At 39.4% G+C, this 20,840-nt stretch overlaps 1 protein-coding gene across 1 annotated transcript; it reads left to right on the top strand.

The window, feature by feature from the left end:
- Nucleotides 1–3,705: 3,705 nt before the first annotated feature.
- BZW1 (basic leucine zipper and W2 domains 1) lies at nt 3,706–20,474 on the top strand. The gene is made up of 12 exons (XM_030855171.2): nt 3,706–3,844; nt 5,025–5,098; nt 7,364–7,540; nt 9,937–10,031; nt 10,820–10,885; nt 11,503–11,638; nt 12,381–12,490; nt 12,626–12,796; nt 13,250–13,396; nt 13,909–14,047; nt 15,401–15,523; nt 15,946–20,474. Exons 2-12 carry the CDS (start codon nt 5,035–5,037, stop codon nt 15,975–15,977), a joined length of 1,260 nt encoding a protein of 419 aa, XP_030711031.1. The 5' UTR covers nt 3,706–3,844; nt 5,025–5,034; the 3' UTR covers nt 15,978–20,474.
- The last annotated feature ends 366 nt before the right edge of the window (nt 20,475–20,840 follow it).

The following is a 20,840-nucleotide window of genomic DNA, read 5'->3' as shown; positions in this document are numbered from 1 at the left end:
GCTAGGAAATCCAATCAGTTCAAGGATACCAATAACGAGGATACAAAGATCTGGAACCCCAATTACGAGAGTTAGAAGAGTCTTAACTATCATGTAAAGCTTTGGTACTCACATTTTACAAAGAGCTTAAGTGACTCATGTGAAATCACAAAAATAGCCAGGGACTAGATCCTCCTTTAATTGTCTATCTTCCAGCATCCCTGTAAGTAAACCAGCTTGTCACCCTTTCTCCTCCATAGTCAAGTCTATGATTGTGATATAAGTACTGGCTTTATCAAATTCATTCCATACATATTAAAGCATGTTGCTTGCCATACATTGAGGCAGCACTAAAATGAGTGAGAAATTGCCATTGCCATCAACAATTTCAGTTTAAGGGAAAAGATAAGACAATTGCAAATGCAAAAGTTACCAAATATCAGGAAGAAAGTACAAGGTGCAAAGTTCAAAAAAGGAATGTGTTCACATCAGATGCAATGACTAAGAAAGGCTTGCAGAAAAGGGTAGTATTTAAGATACGGCTTGAAACAATAAGTAGGATTTTGACAATAGAAAGTGAGGGAAGGACATCTCAAGAAGAGGGAAGACACAGTGTGTCCAGTCTGACTAAAACATAGAGTTCAGTTGTTTAAGAGCTTTCTCTGCCATGATACCAGTTTATAAACATTTCCCATGCCAGCGCACTGCACCTATTCCTATGGGTGCACCCAAAAGCATAGATAAAATAGGCTGCTTGCCATATACAACTCCTAGTAACCCCACTCCCTCTCTCACTTCCAAGAACATATATCAGAATGCAAATGAATGATAATGATCTTATAATAGATGACTTTCGATCTGCTTTAATTTTTAAAGAAAATAATTTGCTAACTTTAATAAAGTTTTTTGTCAAGAATTGCTTGCTACACATCCCATAATGGATGGTAATAAGTTAAGAACCACCAATGTGATGAGAAATAATGGTGGAAAACATTGGTCAGAGCTATCCTCAGGTGGCCTCAAGTACAAACCAAGGTATTTAAACTGTGAAGAGAAATGATTCTGGCTGCATTTGGGAAAATTACTCTGGAAGTGTGGAGAAAGAGATAGCACAGTTAGGAAGTTATTGCATAAGTCCCAGTTAGTTAGAGGTAATAGAGGCCCAAATCAAGATAGTACCAGGAAAGGAGGATGGAAATAAGAAAGGTGACAAATATAGAAGATAAGCTTTGTGAGTGCACAGGTCTGTTATGACTTCTGTATCTCTAGAAGTCTCTAGTTCAATAAATATTTGTTGAATGGGTAAATAAATAAGATCATGGTGGCAAGGCAGTATATTATAATGGTGGAGTCAGACTGCTTGGGCTCCAGTCAAGCTTTTTACTTACTAGTTCAATAAATTTGGGCAAGTTACTTGACCTCTCTATGCCTCAGTCTTCCCATCTATAAAACGGGGCTAATAATAGTTTCTAGAATATAGTGTAGTTTTGAGGATTAAATGAGGTTAATATGGAAAGTGCTTAGAAGAATGCATGATACATACCTGCTAAATTAAAGTAGCTATTATTTTTATTAGTGAAACATTATATCTTTAACAGAACTTCAGAAGTGAGAAACGCAGTCTTGGGGGAAGAGTAATCAATAGTATTAAGGGTTTAGTTTGGTATTCCAGGAGAGATACCAGGTAGGGTGGATTGGGGGCTTGAGAAAAAGGACGGGGCTAGACTTAGAGGTCTGACTCTTGCCACTTCATTCTGCTACGCACAGTTCTCTCATCTCCCACCAAGCCCCAGTCACACTAGCCCTGTCAGTTCCTCCAGTAGGTCAGGTTTTTTTCTCCTACCTCAGGATCTTTCCACTGCTGTTCCCTCAACCTCAAAGAGCACAGAGCCTGGACTCAACGAATATTTGTTCAATAGATAAATTTGGAACTCTTTTAAATGGAGATAAAAGTTAAATCCCTGAGAATGTATGACACTGCCACGTAAGAAAATCTGAGGAAAGATGATATAAGATGTGACTACAAAAAAGATGAGCCAAGTAGGTCAGAAAGAGAAAAACAAATACCGTATGCTAACATATATAAGAAAAAAAATCTAAGAAAAAATATTGGTTATGAAGAACCTAGGGGCAGGACAGGAATAAAGACGCAGACGTAGAGGATGGACTTGAGGACACGGGGAGGGGGAAGGGTAAGCTGGGACGAAGTGAGAGAGTGGCATGGACTTGTATACACTACCAAATGTAAAACAGATAGCTAGTGGGAAGCAGCCGCATACCACAGGGAGGTCAGCTCGATGCTCTGTGACCAGAAGGGTGGGATAGGGAGGGTGGGAGGGAGACGCAAGAGGGAGGAGATATGGGGATATATGTATATGTATAGCTGATTCACTTTGTTATAAAGCAGAAACTAACACGCCATTGTAAAGCAATTATACTCCAATAAAGATGTTTTAAAAAAAAAGATGAGCCAGCAAATACAAAGGACTATGCAGAGGTAACCAGGAGAGTTGGAGTGAAGTTTTAAGGAGATGGGTAACACCCTAAATGCTCAAGATTGAAAGCATCACTGGATTTGGCAATAATTCTGGGAAAGAACTCTGAGAAAGTAATTTTCCATGAAATTGGGAGGAGCATGGGGCAAAGATCAGATTGTTAAGGAAAAATAAATCAACTAAAACAAACTAATTTACCAAATATTTGATAAGGAGGAGAAGCAGGGTCCAAGAAAGGTGATTTTAGGGACAAACCCTGTTTTTAGGGTTCCTCTGGTAGTAGGAGAGTAAGGAAGCAGATGGAGAGGCAAACAACTATGGTACAAACGGAATATAAATATGAGGCTAGATCCTGGAGACACTGTGCATCGTTATTTGTACAGGTTTACAACGTCCACAGTACTTTTCGCACTTTTAGTCCCCCAGCTCTCTGATGATACATCCTCTAATTCAGCGATTCACCCATGAGGTCCCTAGACTGGCAGCATCAAGCATCACAGGGAACTTGTTAGAAATGCACATTCTTGGGTCCCACACCAGATCTACCTAATTCAGGCGAAGCTCAGCAAGGTGTTTTAACAAGTCCTCCACAGGATTCTGATGATCTCCAAGTTCCCACAACCATCATACTCAGGACGGAACTACCAAGACCACTGCAAGGATGGCGGCCACAGTCGGAGGGCCGAACTTCCTTCCGACCCCTATCTGGATTTTCCTCGCTCCTAAGAGGGGCAGTGCCCAACCCCACCCAGCCAGCACCGCAGAGCAATGTTGCCCCACTTCGGACTTAGCCTGAGCAAGTGCTGCCAAGCCCAGCCGCAGCAGAGACCACGTACAGACCCTTTAGCCAACTCGGTCTCCGCCCACGAAGGGCCCGGGCGCCCCCAGCCCTCGGGCTTCGACTTCCGGCGCTACTGGGGCGTGGGGGGTGGGGGGGCTCGGTGGGGAAGGGACTCAGGCCGGACGTGTCCAACTTCCTCGACACGGGCAGGGGTGGTGGGGGATATTCGTTCTCCTAACCCCTCCATGTGCTAACTAAGAGGCCGGAGGACACGGCGATGGAAGAAAGAGGGGTTAGTCTAGGCTAAGTTTCCGGGAAATCTGGAATCCAATAGAGGAATAAAAAATCTTTGAAAATCCTCTTCGCTTCCTTTGCCTCCTTTCCCACCCCACACCCCGAAGCCGCCATCAGGGAGGGGCGGGCAGAGCACCAGAGGAAGAAATCTCGCGATAGGACACCGGCCGGGGCGGGGGTGGCACCTCTTCCCTCCTCCTCCCCTCCTCTCGTTAGTTCCGGTCGCAGAGGAGACACCGCTGCAGTTGCCGCCACCTCCGGGATTTCTGGCTCTTTCCTCTTCGCCTTAAATTCGGTGAGGCGTGGGGCCCGCTCGTCTCGGGCCGAGGTTGCGGCCCGTAGTCGCTGGGCAGAGGATGAGGGAGGCGGCAGGTCCTGTGCGGCCCGGTTTGGATGGGCCCGGGCGGAGGCCGCCGCATGAGGCCGGATCAGATCCGGCGCCGGGATTCAGAAGTCGGGGCCGCTGCTTCAGCAGGGAGGCCGAGGGGCGGGTGCCCGGGCCGGAACGTGGGGCCCGAGTGTGCCCCGCGGCGCCACAGGCGGAGGCAGTGGGCTGGGCAGGTCCCCGTGCGGCCCTGCCCGGCCTGGGTAACAAAGCAGCCGTGGCCTCTGTTTGGTGATGTATGCGTGGGGGGTTTCGGCAGGCGGGGCGGAGGAGCCGCCACCACCACTGCGGCCGCCTCCGCTGCTCTCCCGGGAGGGAGGGCGGATGTACGGGGCGGCTGGGCCCCAGGCGCGAAGCGCCTCGGCGCCTGTGGTCCGCTCGCTGCAGCGGCCGCCACCGTCAACGACGGGGTCAGTAGAGAGGGGGCTGAGGGCGAGGAGTCCCCGCCGTGCCCAAGGGGGTCCTGGGCGGGAGGCACGGGAAGGGTTGGATGGGGAGACACGTGCCCAGGGAGGCGGCTTGTATTGTAAGGTATGGGGCGGAGAAGGCTAGGCCGGCTCTCAGCCCCTTTCTCAGGCTGGAGTGGTGCAAGCGCACGCTGCGGTCACGGGCACGACTTCAGAGTAGGGTAGTGCTCCTCATAACTAGGCCCCTCGATGAAGGGATTCGCCCTCTGATAGCGTCTTTAAATTGACGTGCATATTTGGGATACCTCCTGACTGTGGTGGTCATCTCTGTTAGTCCTCTGTGGTGCTCAGAGTGGTGGAAGATGTAGGCGAATTTAAAGAGGAAGAGACTAACCTCTGTTTATGGTGGGTGATTTGCCACTAGTCGTTGTGGCGCTGAAAAGTCATTTAAAAGTGTGCTTCACATTTCATCTTTAAAGGGTTTTGTGTAGGGAGAAATGCAGGTTTTGAACTTAAGTTTAATTCAAGCAAAGGTAATTCTGTGTGCCTGCCCCAGGTCTCTTGCTAGACTTTAAGTGTATGTTCTATATGGTTTACATGTGACTAGGCCAGGGTTTGATACTTTGTTTTTAAAATGGATGTTGGGGCACTGATATTTTTAAGGCCTTATTTTTCCCCCCCAGGGTGTCTTTTATGAATAATCAAAAGCAGCAAAAGCCAACGCTATCAGGCCAGCGTTTTAAAACCAGAAAAAGAGGTAAATATTTATATTTTAATATCTCTCTTCAGACCTCCAAAGTAACTTTTATGTCTTGGTTCCTCTGGCAAGCTATTGCTTAGCATTAAAACCTAAAGAGAAAGTACCGAAAGGAACTTGAATTTCTAGTTGACTGCCATTTCAGATACACCCTTAATATTTCTACTACCTTTAAGACTTTTGGTATCAACATATATGTATCTAAGCAGGTTAGTGAATGATGTTTTTGTTGTGCAGATAAAGTGCCTCTAAAAAAGAGAAAGTATGGGCTGCATTTTCACTCGCTGAATTTCATTTAAGGAAACTTTTGCTTGAGGGAAAAGGTTAATTTATAAAAGGAGAGCTCCTAACGTGACTACTAGTTTCACCCAAACTGTGTGAACATTTGTGGGAGAAAAATCAGACTTTAACCCATGGAAGTTAATTATGGAACAGAGTTCACATTGCAGTGTCTTTTGAAACTATTCCCTCACAAACTTAGTAAGAAAACTACGAGAATTATATTAACTACTTCTGTGTATTATCAGGTACTTCAATGAATATTGAATTCTGTAGCAAGGCACTGCACTAGTGACACACAGTTAAGTGAGATGTGGTCTCAGATATATTTTGTATTGGGTTTAATATTTTACCCCTACACTTTTCAGTGTTGTTGCTCAAAAGCACATATTGACCTTATTTTACAGGAAACTTTTAGGAAATAGAGAACTGGATAGGCTGCTCGTTATAAATTGTGTTTTTCTATCCTGAGTGGCAGACACTTTGAAATATATATTACAGAATCTTCTATGATTTCTGATTGTAGCCTGCCCCCTTACAGCAGGGAGACCAAGGAGTAATTGGATTCTAGTCTTTGCAGATTCATTTAGATTTAAGCCAGTAAATTTTCTCAAGAGGAGGCATAGAAGTTGGGAACCAGAGCAATTCTGCAGTAATGGAAAACTCTGTATCCTCAAGTTATGTGGATTACTGATACCGCCTTTGTGTAAATATAGTATCAAGTAGTTTTATTATTGTTGTTAGTACCAGGAAGAGATGTCACTTCCCCAGTTCCAGATTGCGATCACTCGTGGCCTCCTAGTCCTTGATGATTGGGTCCTGGGTATGGTGAACAACCATCCCAATTTGCCTGGGACTGAATAGAGTTCCCAGGACACAGATCCTTTCAGTGCTAAAAACAAGAAAGTCCTAGGCAAACAGGGAAGAGTTGGTCACCCTAGTGCTGTGTAGAAATTAAGATATCATCTAACCTAGATAGGGAAATCAAACCCTACCCTGGAGTGTGTGATAGCAGCACAGTAAAGGCTAGGTATGTACCCAAGGCACTTTTCAGAATGCTTTATATTTTATTTATGTCATTTAATATTCACAACAACTTTATGAGATAGGTCCTACTCTTAATCACCATTTTACCATAGGGAAATTCAAACATGAAGAATGGGGCCAATTGCTAAAATTCAGACAGGCAGTGATCTCGATTTGAATCAGGCAGTTTGAATCCAGAGCCCTTACTCATAACTGCTACATGACATGTATTGGATACTCAGTAAATGTACTTTCTAAAGATTACCTTAATAAGTATTAAATGAGTGATTTTTTTTTTTAAGTAGAAAGTGTTATGGGCACTTTTAAAGAAAATCAAGAGCTCCCTTTCACTCAGGAATGAAGTTTACCTGAGGTATAGAAGATATCCTAAATTTCAGAAAAGCTCAGAGGCAATGGAAGAGCATTCCAGGTGGAAATGGTAACCTGGCAGTAGGAACACACCAGCTCATTTAGCTCACTTAGGAGACTTGTGTGAAAAAATAGTGGGAGAAAAGCCACACACTTCCTTTTTTTTTTTCCCCCTGCGGAGCTCAGGCTCCGGATGCGCGCAGGCCCAGCAGCCATGGCTCACGGGCCCAACCGCTCCGCGGCACGTGGGATCCTCCCGGACCGCGGCACGAACCCGCGTCCCCTGCATCGGCAGGCGGACTCCCAACCACTGCGCCATCAGGGAAGCCCCACACTTCTTATGATAGGCAGTCCTGCCTTGCACTTGTAGAGGTGCAACTTGCAAAGCACGTGTGTTTAGTCTCCTGTTGTGTTTGCTTGTGTTGCAGGTCTTGGGTAATCTAGGTAGTGTTTGTTTTTTCCAGCTATTGAAATAAATGAAATTGTGATGAATGTGGTTAACTTATTCAGTAGTTATAGCTTCATAAGGTTATGGTTTCATGGTATTTTAGTAAGCCTTTTAAAACTGAATGTTTTGGGGTTTTCCCCCAGATGAAAAAGAGAGATTTGACCCTACTCAGTTTCAAGACTGCATTATTCAAGGCTTAACTGAAACTGGTACTGATTTGGAAGCAGTAGCAAAGTTTCTTGATGCTTCTGGAGCAAAACTTGATTACCGCCGATATGCAGAAACACTCTTTGACATTCTGGTGGCCGGTGGAATGCTGGGTAAGTGTCTGGGTCTTGTGGGAGGTGTGTTGTATGAGGATTATGTAGAATCCAGAATATGAACTATTTGACAAACCTATCAAATCAGGGTGGCTTTTTTTTTTTTACCCCCTTAGGATTTTCCCATTTTTTTCTTCTCAAATTATAGTAAATTTGCCAGTTGCATTGCTCTGTCTAGCTTTATATTTGAAATCCATTACAGAACCATAACATTTGGGGAAGACTTGTCTGACATACAAGTCCCAACAATATCTTCCATCAGTGATTTTTCCAACTTGTGTTTGTACACTCTCAGTTAATGAAGAAATCCCTATCTCTTGTTCTGTCTTACCAAATACTTTATAAATTTAACCCTCGTATCCGAGGGTTCCGCATCCATGGATTCAGCAAACTGTGGATCAGAAATAAAAAATATTCCCTGGAGTGGTGGTGGGAGATTGTCCAGAATGTTCCAAAAAGCAAAACTTGCATTTCCCATACTCCAGTAACTATGTAGCATTTACATTGTATTCTGTTTTATAAGTAACCTAGAGACTGTTTAAAGTATACATAAGGATATGTGTAGGTTATATGTAAATACTATGCCCTTTCATATAAGGGACTTGAGCATCTGCAGATTCTGGTATCCACGACGGTCCTGGAACCAATTCAGGACAGCTCTGTACCTGAAGACTCTAATCCTGCACTCTTCTATGTATTAGCCACTAGCCACTTGTGGTTATCAATCACTTAGAATGTGGCTAGTACAAATTCAGAGGTACTGAAAATGTAAAATACACATTGGATTTTAAAGACAATGCTAAAAAGAATGTAAGATACCTCTAATATTTTGAATACTGAAATGTTAAAATCAATATTTTTGATGTGTTGGGTTAAAGTATATCAAAATAATTTCACTTTTTTTTAAACTTATTTATTTTTGGTTGCGTTGGGTCTTCATTGCTGTGCATGGGCTTTCTCTAGTTGCGGCGAGCAGGGGCTACTCTTCGTTGTGGTGTGCAGGCTTCTTATTGCGGTGGTTTCTCTTGTTGCAGAGCACGGGCTCTAGGCATGTGGGCTTCAGTAGTTGTGACTCGGGGGCTCAGTAGTTGTGGCTTGCGGGCTCTAGAGTGCAGGCTCAGTAGTTGTGGCACATGGTAGTTGGTCCGTGGCATGTGGGATCTTCCCGGCCGAGGGCTTGAACCTATGTCCCCTGCATTGGCAGGCAGATTCTTAACCACTGCGCCACCAGGGAAGCCCCTCACCTTTTATTTTTAATATGGCTACTAGAAGATTCATAGTTACATTATGTGCTCACATTATATTTCTACCCATAGCCCTGCTGATTTACTCCTGCCTCCACCCTCAACAGGCTCAGACTATCTTAATAGAATGTGCTACTTAGTTACATATTTTCAAAGGATACTGGTAATTTCATTTCCATGGCTCTTTAAAGTATTCCAAAATGTTTTCACAGTAACAGTGTATTGAACCTCGGCCAAGCTGATAGAATCAGAACTCTATTTGTATACATGCAGGATGGAGTCTTAGAGAGGCTTCAGTAGCTTGCATGTGATCAAACAATTGCTCAGTGGTGGAACAGGAACTTAAATGTTCATATGTTCTAATGCCTAGTCAGATGAGTATCTCTTTTATTGTAGTATCAGTTGTAGTAAGAAATGGGAAACACACCTATTTTCTATTCATAATACTGCTATCAGTAAGCCGCTTTTTAAAATGCTTTTTAAAGGATCGTTTTTAATAAGATTTTCAAACATATCCTGGAAAGAATAGTGTAATAAACTAAGGATCTGCTATCCAACTTCAGCAATGTTTAACGATCTTACTTCATCTGTTACCCCACCGACTTCATCTCCCCTCCCCTGTATTTTAAAGTGTACGTCAGACATCATTTTATCCATAAATACTTACAAATGTATCTAAAAGATAAAGTCTCTAACTTGCAGGTTTTTATAGCCCAGCCTCTTTGGAAGTTTATGAAAGGTTTTCTATATGGAAAGTCAGAACCAATTCTGAACATCTCCACTTGAGTGACAGATTTGGCACTGCTGAATTAATGCAGTGAGTGAGTTTCATTGGGTTGCTGAAGAGGGTTATTTTATTTATTCCAGTAAATTGTTTTCACTTTGTTCACACGTATTGAACCAACCAGCCATGTTTCTACTGAGAAATTGACTTCGCCTTCAAATCATCTCAGAATTTTTATCAGTTTATTTTATAATGAGAATCCTTACAGAAAATAAGATTGACTAGTATATACAGAGGTTGAACTATAATGTTGTACACCTGAAACATAAAAATAAAAAGTTAAGTTAAAGTTTAAAAGAAAGTAAGATTGAAATAATTACTAATTTTAAATGAAGGTCATTGTAAATTTTTTGTAAAATATACCTTAGCCCCAGGTGGTACACTGGCAGATGACATGATGCGTACAGATGTCTGTGTGTTCGCAGCACAAGAAGACCTAGAGACCATGCAAGCATTTGCTCAGGTAAATTAAACTTTACATAATTATTTCAGTTAACTGTTACCATCTAATGTTTAAGGAATATTCTGCTTTTAAGAGATTGCTGGTAGCAGGTTGAAGGAATCTGAGCTGAAGGTTTAGAGGTGTTCTGGGTGTGCAGTATGATGGTTTAGGAACTTAAAAATGTGCTGAGGAAAACAAAATAGAAAAAAATTGAATCAGCTCTCCTTTTCCTGTTTGTCCCTCTAAAATGAATCCATTGTTTAGGGAAAAAATTCAAGCTGAAAAAGGAAAATCAGTTCCCTGTCGTGATTTTCATCACTAAATTATTCTGCATGTAGCTTTTTAAAGGTGAATGAGGCAGATTAGCTTCTTTACCAGTCAGAATCTCATTTGAAAGTTGCATACATAGTTATGCTTGTGTTACTGTAAGCAAAGAATTAAAATGCATCTAACCTAGGGATTGTTGTCTATGTCATTAGGAAAGTAGAACTATATTTTATGATCCTATTCTGTTAATATCCTACAAATGGGTAAATGACTTGTATTTGAGCAATAATTAGTCCATGCTTTGATATTTGGCAATAAAATCTATTGCAGGGTGGCAGTTAAAGTGTTAACAGTATTGGTATATTGTAGGATTTGGGAATTGACAGACTTCCCAAGCTGGTTTAAACATCTGATGAAAGGTTCACTTCTTTGCTATTCTGGAGATACTGTGGAGAGGTCTTAGTTGCCCTGACTTAGATCTTTTGGGAATCTGACATTTTTACGTATGAGGTTATCATTCAGTTCCTTTACTATTCTTACAGGTTTTTAACAAGTTAATCAGGCGCTACAAATACCTGGAGAAGGGTTTTGAAGATGAAGTTAAAAAGGTATGAGCAGCAATATGCTTTGTGGAAAACAGAAGGTTGGGGTCAAAGAAGGGAATGTTAAATCCTAATTCTGCCACGGATTTGAGGTAATTTTAGATATTTAGGTAGGCTGTCTTTGAAATGAAGTTTGGGGGTATATCATTTTGTAATTTGCTGTACACTGTTTCTTAGCTCTATATCCAAACAAGTGGCAAAGGGGTTAAAATCCAAGTGGGGTTTGTTTAGTAGACAGAGAGTAGCAGATCAGAGCTAACAAGGAGAAATTTAACATACTTGCTCTCTGAGTCTTAGATATTCTACATATAAGTGCACAGAAAATTTGGTAAGGTTAATAGTATCATTTAATGAATATGAGACACTGTCTTAATTATTAACTCATTTAATATTCTCAAAAGCCCTGTGAAACAAGTTTTATTATCCACATTCACATATGAGAAGACTGAGACAGAGGTTAAGTATCTTGCTCAAGGTCACTCAGCTAGTGAGTATTATAACCAAGATATAAACTTGGATGGTTAGGCCCCAGAGCCCACAGTTTTAACCAGTATAATATGCTTTACTGCTTCTATTTATGTAATGCATTTGCTCTTTTAACCGTTAACTATTTACTTTTATAGCTGCTGCTGTTCTTAAAGGGTTTTTCAGAGTCGGAGAGGAACAAGCTGGCTATGTTGACTGGTGTTCTTCTGGCTAATGGAACACTTAACGCATCCATTCTTAATAGCCTTTATAATGAGAATTTGGTTAAAGAAGGTAATCAACCTTTAGTAAAGGATGATCTTTAGTTGGCTGAGGGAGGAGTAGATAAGAGCCTGAAAGATGAACTGATACGAAAGTTAAGATATAGTTTATGTAGATTTGACTTGTGTGATAGTCTTAGTTTTTTAACTAGTATCCTTAAATTTAATTGGTTCATTTCAGCTCATTAGTTATTTAATGTATACCTTTGGCATTTAGACTTAACAACTGTCTATCCAGGGTCTAGACAAAATGTGATTGATTGTAAAGTAAAAAAAAAATGCTGTGGAAACCCAGAGAGAGATTAATCCCAACTGGGAAACTTGGGAACATCTTGAATAGAGAAAATGGGGAAAATGGCAAGCTGAAAAAGAAAATAAGCTCCCTTTTGTGATTTCCATAGTTAAATTTTTCTGTGCAGTAATTTAAAAGCTAACTTCTTTTTATTGCTTAGAGTACTGAGTTATTTAACATGCCTTATTTTTTATTCTCACAACAACTCTGTCAAGTGTTAAGAATTGTTACTCTCATTTTACACATCAGAAAACAGTTTAACTTGACTGACAGTACACAACTAGCAAATGGTAGAGTAGAGAAATTGGAGTAGAATGGCAAGCAGTGGCAGAGGGAAGTTCAGGGGTAAGCTTGGGGATAAAGTGAATAATCCTGTGTGGTGGAACCTCAGAGGGAGGAAATGGGAGATAGTCATTGAAATCCAGGCAGGTACTTCTGTTAAGTAAGCTCTGTTTTTCTACAGGGGTTTCAGCAGCTTTTGCTGTAAAGCTCTTTAAATCATGGATAAATGAAAAAGATATCAATGCAGTAGCTGCAAGTCTTCGGAAAGTGAGCATGGATAACAGACTGATGGTTTGTAACTTTTCATTCTTCACAGTCTTGAAAGCTTAATAGGCAACTTTCCCATTTTTAATCTGTGAAAAGAGGAAAAGTGTTTTTCTTAATCTGATTTGAAGACCATTTAACCAGATTAAATTCTCCTTTCAGGAACTTTTTCCTGCCAATAAACAAAGCGTTGAACACTTCACAAAGTATTTTACTGAGGCAGGCTTGAAAGAGCTTTCAGAGTATGTTCGGAATCAGCAAACCATAGGAGCTCGTAAGGAACTCCAGAAAGAACTTCAAGAACAGATGTCCCGTGGTGATCCATTTAAGGATGTGAGCTATTCTTATTTAAACTATCTTTATATGGCCAAGTTTCTGGCTAAGAAAATTTTTACTCATTTCAGAAACTTCAAAGTATTTCACCAGTGAGTTTTATAATAGCTATAGAATGTTATGCTGGGACTTTGCCTCAGTCTTTTTCATATTCATTGCCTTATGGGTACCCAGAAATCATAACACTTGGGGATTTTTGTAAGGTGCAAGCCAATAGACAGACCTTCTGTTTCCATCTTGGTCTTTTCCTAGGTAGTTCGCCTATGTGTAATACAGGGTTTGAACTAGAAGTCCGTACCTCCTTGTTCTAAAAGTTCTATGATTATATATGGTCTCCTGGTCATTGCTAGTGGCATGGAAAGGTGTTTATGCTTTTGTGAAAGGTCTGAGTTTCATGTGTGTAGTATCTACATATCAAACTTATTTCTGTACTAAATTTGGATTCTTTTGCAGATAATTTTGTATGTCAAGGAGGAGATGAAAAAAAACAACATCCCAGAACCAGTTGTCATCGGAATAATATGGTCCAGTGTAATGAGCACTGTGGAATGGAACAAAAAAGAGGAGCTTGTAGCAGAGCAAGCCATCAAGCACTTGAAGGTATTAGAACTGTGCCTTGGTAAAACATTATTCTTGTAAGTGGGGGTAAGTGAACTGTCAGTGTACTTTTCTAAAAGGATTTATCACATCCTGTGCTTCCTGGGGATAAACCACCAGTAAGTAGACAAATAACATATTAACTATTGATGATAACCTTTTAAAAAGTCTGATTTGGGCTTTCTTTGGCTCACAGGTTAAAAACAAATACATGTTTAAAAGTAGATTGAACCTGTAATATGGTCTTTGCTTTTGAGAGAATATTGGAAAACAGGAGGATTCTTTTTTTTTCCCTTTAAAATGTTAACATTGTATTCACAATTATCTGGAATCCTTGGTGTAGTATTGCTTTTTTGATTTAAATGCTTAATTTTTCTGCTTTACTCTTTTTTTTTAACTTCCACTAAACAGAATATAATTCACAGTGATTATAAAAGATGAGTTATGTCTTAGGAATTTATAATAGACGGCCATCGTACTAAATGACTAAATCTTTTCTCCCTTCCCTTTAAAAGCAATACAGCCCTCTACTTGCTGCCTTTACAACTCAAGGTCAGTCTGAGCTGACTCTGTTACTGAAGATTCAGGAGTATTGCTATGACAACATTCATTTCATGAAAGCCTTCCAGAAAATAGTGGTGCTTTTTTATAAAGGTAATTTAAATTTTGAATTTTGTGAATACATTTGACAAATATCCTAGGAAACTCAAAATAATTCTAATGAGTAGTTCTCTGAACGTCAGCACCCTAAAATATTTTACTCTAATCACAGGACTGAGTTGTCTCTGATTTAATTAGTTACTTTTGAGTGCATTATCTTTAAAAAATCTCTAAAGCTTATTAACAAGTTAAAATTTAAAGCCTTCTTGATGAGGCCTCAAACTTTGCCTCCTATATTCCCCCAGTCCTCTTCCCCAGACAGATGATTTTGTTGGTTCCCATATTTTAAACTTAGAGGTCTACCTGCATCCCTGCATCCCCAGGTTTGGTTTTGTTTTGTTTTTTAAAGGATAGGGTAATGAACTCCAAGTACCCTGTGCTTCAGTGATTATCAACTTGTGGTTAGGTTTCTTTAAAGTATCTATACCTCCACTTCCTCCACTCAGATTGTTTAGAAATAAATCTTAGAAATCTTCATTTAATTCTGGAAAAGTTAGTAATTAACTTTTAATTTTATCTATAAAACACATGGACTTTTAAAAAATCACAGTACCATTTTCACACCTAAAAAGAAAAAAAAAAAATTGAAGAATTACCTATGAGATATCCCTGATCATTTATCACAAGATTTCTCAACCTTGGTACTACTATTTTGGGCCACATAACTATTTTGTAGGTGACTGTCCTATGCACTGTAGAGTGTTTAACAGCATCCCTGGCATCAGCCCAATAGGTGCCAGTAGCACCTCTCCCCAGTGTAACAACCAAGAATGTCTGTAAACATTGTCCGGTGTCCCCAAGGGATAAAACTGCCTTCAGTTGAAAGAATCACTGGTTTAATAAGGTTGATTTCCTGTTTGTAGGTTCATACATTGGCCACAAGTTGATAAAAAGTTTCTTAATGTAGTGTTCTCATTTCATCTTTTCTACTTTAAATTTTAATTCATTGAAGAAACCAGTTAAGAGAGTTTTGAACACAGATTTATTTTGTAAGCAACCAAAATATTTGCTTTTCAGTGAGATCTTTTTTGCCTTGAAGGCGTTTGCACCTTAGGGCAGGGGGTCCCCAAACTCCGAGCCACGGGCCGCTACCGGTCTGCGGCCCATCAGGAGCCGGGCCGCACAGCAGGAGGTGAGCAGCGGGCGAGCAAGTGAAGCTTCATCTGCCGCCCCCCGTCGCTCACGTGACCACCTGAGCCATATCTCCCACCCCCACCCCGCCATGGGAAACCGGTCCCTGGTGCCAGAAAGGTTGAGGACAGCTGCCTTAGGGGGTTTCTAACTCTGCCTTAGTTAGAGAAGTACTGTATGAAAACTCCACAAATGTAAAGGTTGCTCTCTTTATAGCTGAAGTTCTGAGTGAAGAACCCATTCTGAAGTGGTATAAAGATGCACATGTTGCCAAGGGGAAAAGTGTCTTCCTTGAGCAAATGAAAAAGTTTGTAGAGTGGCTCAAAAATGCTGAAGAAGGTAAGTCTTTTCATTTGAGCAGGTTTTTTTTTTTTTTTGGTAAAGCCTGAGAACTTATTTTAACGTGGCCAAGAGTATGTCCATACATGTTGCCTTCTTTCATTCAGGTACCATTTTGTATGTGAGTACAGATTTTTGTTCATTTATGACAGACCTGCAAAAACTTATTACTTTAAAGTAGGTGAGGAAAACTAGACTTCAGGTATTTTGATGGCTTGGCCATAATACTGTCATTCTTAGGAAATTAGAAAATTTTGAGAATAGTTAATATTTATGAATTTTGAGGTTTACAAATGAATACATTTAATATCCCCCTCATATGAGTAGAGCATTATTAATAAAATTCCTTAAATAAAGTTATAAACAGAAGTTTTGCTTTCTGATACCATGTAATGCTTGACTGCACTTCTCCCCTTTTCTAGAATCTGAGTCTGAAGCTGAAGAAGGTGACTGAATTTGAAACTACACCCTCAGTAAAGCAAACAGGAATTGTAGATAAAATGTCATGTCTCATGTGTCCTGGTTCTTACATCTTCCTACCTCCCTATATCAAGCATGATATAAGGGCTTTCATGGCAAATTTTATTTTAACTGTTTCTATGGTTACTGGAAATGTTGGATTTAGTTTCTAAAACCATGTTTTAAGTAGCTACAGGAGCTATAGATTTGAATCTAATGTTGCATTAGTCTTTTCAGTTATCTTCTACCTCCTGTATTTTCTACTGTAATAATGTAATTTAAGGCCTTCCACAATGAACAGTTCACTTTTTCCCTGGGTTTTCTATATAAACAGTTTTCAAGATATGATTTGGTTAAAAATAATTTGTTATAAAAATTCTGTTTGCAAATTAAACTGTAAAAGTATCCAGAGTCTCAGAAGGCAGTGATTTGTGTGATAATTTGGTATGCCCAAAGCCCTGCTCCTCAATGGAAATGTCATATACAGTAGATTCATTTACATGAATCTTGAGTATTTGGACCACTGCTTGCATGTTGATATTTTCTTGCATTTTTAACCCCAGATGTACTTGAGCTCAATTGTTTGCTCTCTGATTTTCATTCCTTAAAATGAAGCCATGGAGAACAAACTTGAAAGTGAGGTGTTTGGGAAATTGTATGTGGTGGTGGTGGGAAGAAAAAAGTTGAGCTTTTACCCATTGAGAAACCTCTGCATTCAGTTTGCTTCTTTCTAGACAAAACAAATGAATATTCTTTTCATACCGCCATTTTCAAATATACCTTGGAAAAGCATTGTCATTTAAAGTATTTTACAGTTGTCATACACTTAGATTGGTAAGAAAGGACTCATAAAACAGTATAAGTAAAGCAAATGACTGTACTAAACCCAGAAAATTGTTGAAAGAAAAGTGGTTATTAGCATGTTCTGATTGGGATTCTAAATATAACTCAGATTTCCTGTTGGCTTAGAGTATTTGTTGCAAAGAATGAAGTGCAGTGATAATGATTATCCTACTTGGTCATACTGGGCCAGCTTCATTCTCTTCACAGATTCATATATGACTCAAGCATCTGCCTGCTAATTTACCCCAGTTGCCAATATTTTAAATTGCCATGAGCCAAATATCTCTTCTGTACAGTTGATCCATTTATTTTAATGGCTGCCTTTTAATTTCCATCTTTTCTTGCTGCTACCCATTTTTATATGTAGTCATTAGAAAAGAAAATGTGGCCACACTTTTTGGTGGAAAGATTTCATGTTAAAAGTGAACATTTTGAAAGCTGTTTTGATTGGTGAAAGAAATGAGCTTGGAATAATGCCGCCAGAGACTGCGTGGGAATTGCCCCTTTCAGAGGTGCCATTCTTAGGAGCTAAAAATTAGGTGTTTAAAAGTTTATCCTGAGGGAATAACATGTAATATAGTTTGAAATAAAGGTATAATAACCTTATGAAGAAGAGCATCATAACTGATACGGTTGTGAAGGGGGTGAAATTGTTAAATGAATGACTTTGATGAAGCTTTCATGCGCAGACAAAATGTATTCACTAGGTTTCTACATAGTGATCTGCTTTTACTTTGTAATTTGTAGTCCTTAAAAGACTTTTTTTTTTTAAATAAAGTCCATCCTTACACTTAGGTTTATATAGGTTAATCTTTTTTTTAATTTTTTTGTAATTTCCATGTTAATGCCTATTGGTAACTGTATGTTATGCATTCAGACATCTCTACTATGTAAGCATTAAATAATTGCTCTTTTCATCCTTATGACCCCCAAACTGTAAACACCTACACAGAATTCTGATGTAGCAGAAACTACATTAACGTTTCTACAACCAAATCATTGCATGTTACTTGCAGTACAGAGTGCACCTTATTATATACTGTGTATAGTGAAAATGTATAGTCTTCCAGAACTACATTATGATCTCTGATCACAGTTTTTTCCTTCATGGCAAAGTAGTGTTTACTTACTACAATATTATAGTAAATGGATAAAGTCACCTGTGACAGTATAGTGTAAAGAAAGGGAATGCTTTCTAAAAAGGATTTGCAGATTTTCATTTTGAATTTTAAGTGGCAATTTTGAATTTCAGCTGCCAGTGCCAACCTCAAACCTGTAATTCTTAATATAGTTGTTAAGATTGTACTTGTAATTATGATCAGATAAATGTTAATTGATTTTCCTAACTTGGTGTCAGTTTCTAAGGATAAGTCTCCTCTTAGATGCCATAATTAAATGTGTTTAGAGCTGATGATAAATTTCTTAATCTTAATTATTCTGGGAGTATTGCCCTAGAGACATTATGTTCTTACGAAAATTCCAAATACCAAAAATGCCACAGGGTATTTTGACATAGCATAGTGATGGTGGGGAGAAGAAATGCCTGTGACAGAGATTGACTTATAATTCAGTGTTTCTTAAAGCTTTTTTTCATCAACCCCAGGCCCAAAGCCTTTTAAACTTTTTTTAATAGTGCCCCAGTGAATTTTTTTGGCCACGCCACACAGCTTGTGGGATCTCGGTTCCCCAACCAGGGATTGAACCCCAGCCCTTGGCAGTGAAAGTGTGGAGTCCTAACCACTGGACTGCCAGGGAATTCCCCCCATTGAATTTTAATATCATAGATATGCTGTATATATATTATATCTGCTTTATACATGAAAAGAGTAAGGGGGTTTTTTGGTCCTACTTGGGGGTGACACCACCCCCGCTTGAGAATGCGGATCCTAATATATCTTTTTTAAAAGGGGAGGGGACCTAGTGATAGACATTTGCGTTGGCGAATGTATCTTTATGTGTGTCCAGATCTTGAAGCAGTATTTTTTTCTGCCAGGGTCACTAGAAAATAGAAGAACTTTGTTTTCTGCCAGTCACCATCTTATAATAGCTGTGCTTTATACCCTTCCCACCATAGGCATCAGACAAATCATTTCCCATTGGCTTTGGAGGTCTTGCCAGATTCTTACTTGACTTATAAATGTATCATAAATAGAATCATTCAGGTTCCTTCTCATCTATAAAAATCAATTAAAATCCTAGGTGAATGATTTATTTTAATTAAAGTTGTTCATTATAACACATTGATAAATGGCATTGAAATTTTACTGATGAGTCGACTGTCATATTCAAGTAGGCTGCTTGCAGGAACTGATAGAACTATTGGTTGATTTAAAGTGTAACATAGATGCCAAAGTTCTAGTGTACATTATTACCTAGACTACTGAATTATCTTTGTAAAAATTTCCTCAGATGCTATTTACAGGTGCCATGTAAAATAGGCTAATGTGCATTTCTATGAGAATTCTGGTAAACTGCCTTGCTATGATTTTTCATGTAAAGTATTAGTCCTCTAGTACTGATATAGGGTATGTCTATTCACCAGCCTACTGAAACCTAGTGGTTTGAAATATTATTAATAAGTTTTTAAGAAGACTTTATTTAAGTGGGATCTAGAAGACGTGATAAGTACTTTTGACTTCGAAATAATGAATTTATAATTGGCCTCTGTCTAAAAACTTGAATTGCAGTGGATTTGTACCTGAACACAATCTTATGCATAATTGTGTGAAATTTGGTATGGATCAGAAAGGCTTCCAAACTCCCTTTCCCTCCCCACTTTTCTTCCTTCTGTTTAACTGTGGGCTATATTAGCAGCCATATTATATCCAATCATTTTAATTTTCCAATGCACCTACAATCCTTTTATCCTTATTCTAAGATTATCATTTCACCTCTTAATGAAAAAATGGTGAGGATACTTTACAAATTCACTCTATCACTGTCAATTTAGTAACTCTTAATAACCTTAGTTAAAGTAAAAGCTCAACTGCTTGTGCCTACTACAGTGCCGTAGAGGAAACGTGGCAGCAAATCTGCGCAGTCCTTTGCTTTGTAGACTTCACCTAGAGGGACCAATATCTTATTAAACTATGATATGATTAGAATGGTTATGGTTGTATTACTTACTGCTGCAGGTCTGGGAACTATGCATTAAATGTGTGTAATGAATTTGGGGTGCTACAAAGTTATCAAATATAACTGAGCTGTTTCAGGGAATTTCCAGTCAGTGTAACCATTTTAAAATAGGATGAAAATAGTTTAAACCATATTTTTAAGCTTGAAATCCTGAAGGCTGTGCTTCAAGTTGACTTAGAGGTAAACCTATTGGGGAAATAAGTGACCCACTTACAGACTGAAGCCCCTATTACTTCAGAAAGATGTTCTACATTTTCTGGCATCCTGAGAATAAAATATTATGTCTGTAAGTACACCTCATTTCCATTTTAGTTAGGACTAATGGATCCTCATGTGGCAAAAAGCTGAAGAATGGAGAAAACTGGGTAGCCGATAATCCAGATAGTTCTTGGCACTCTGAACAACCTCAAGTACAGCCATCCAAGCCAGTGATTATATTGCTGCGTTATTTCTCTGTGAAATTTGCTTCTTGTCTGTACCCTTGAAATTGAATAAAATTTCATGAGACTCCTTATTAATGTAAAGAGAAAAGCAGTGACTTGCACTGGTTGTTGTATGCTAATAACCTTTGAGTGCTGGGGTTGGTTAACACTCAGTCCTGTCCTGGTCCTTACTGTTTTGACTTCGTGTTTAAAGTACCATCAAAAGGCCTGTGCCCCTCAGAAAATTTTTTTTTCTCCAAACAACGTTTGCTTTTGTTTGGCTCACGTGTACTTCAAACTCCTATCCAAACACGTACATATTCAAAAAATGCCAGTGTTTCACTTCGTAAAATGTAATGGCATCTACCCTCTCCAGAAGGCTTCAAGTCCCTTCCCTTTCAGCCCTCACATCTAACAGATCAAATCCTGCCTATTCCAATTACTGAAATCACTTCTCT

The sequence above is a fragment of the Globicephala melas genome, chromosome 7, assembly GCF_963455315.2.
Source record: "Globicephala melas chromosome 7, mGloMel1.2, whole genome shotgun sequence".
NCBI lineage: Eukaryota > Metazoa > Chordata > Mammalia > Artiodactyla > Delphinidae > Globicephala > Globicephala melas.
The sequence above is the reverse complement of the archived record's forward strand: the minus strand, read 5'-3'. Positions and strand labels throughout refer to the sequence as shown.

Bases quoted from the DNA above. Each gene is read 5' to 3' on its own strand.
- BZW1 (XM_030855171.2), top strand. From the start codon at position 5,035: ATGAATAATCAAAAGCAGCAAAAGCCAACGCTATCAGGCCAGCGTTTT. The intron at 5,099-7,363 runs GTAAATATTTAT...GTTTTCCCCCAG, and splicing joins TTTTAAAACCAGAAAAAGAG to ATGAAAAAGAGAGATTTGAC. The intron at 13,397-13,908 runs GTATTAGAACTG...TCCCTTTAAAAG, and splicing joins AAGCCATCAAGCACTTGAAG to CAATACAGCCCTCTACTTGC.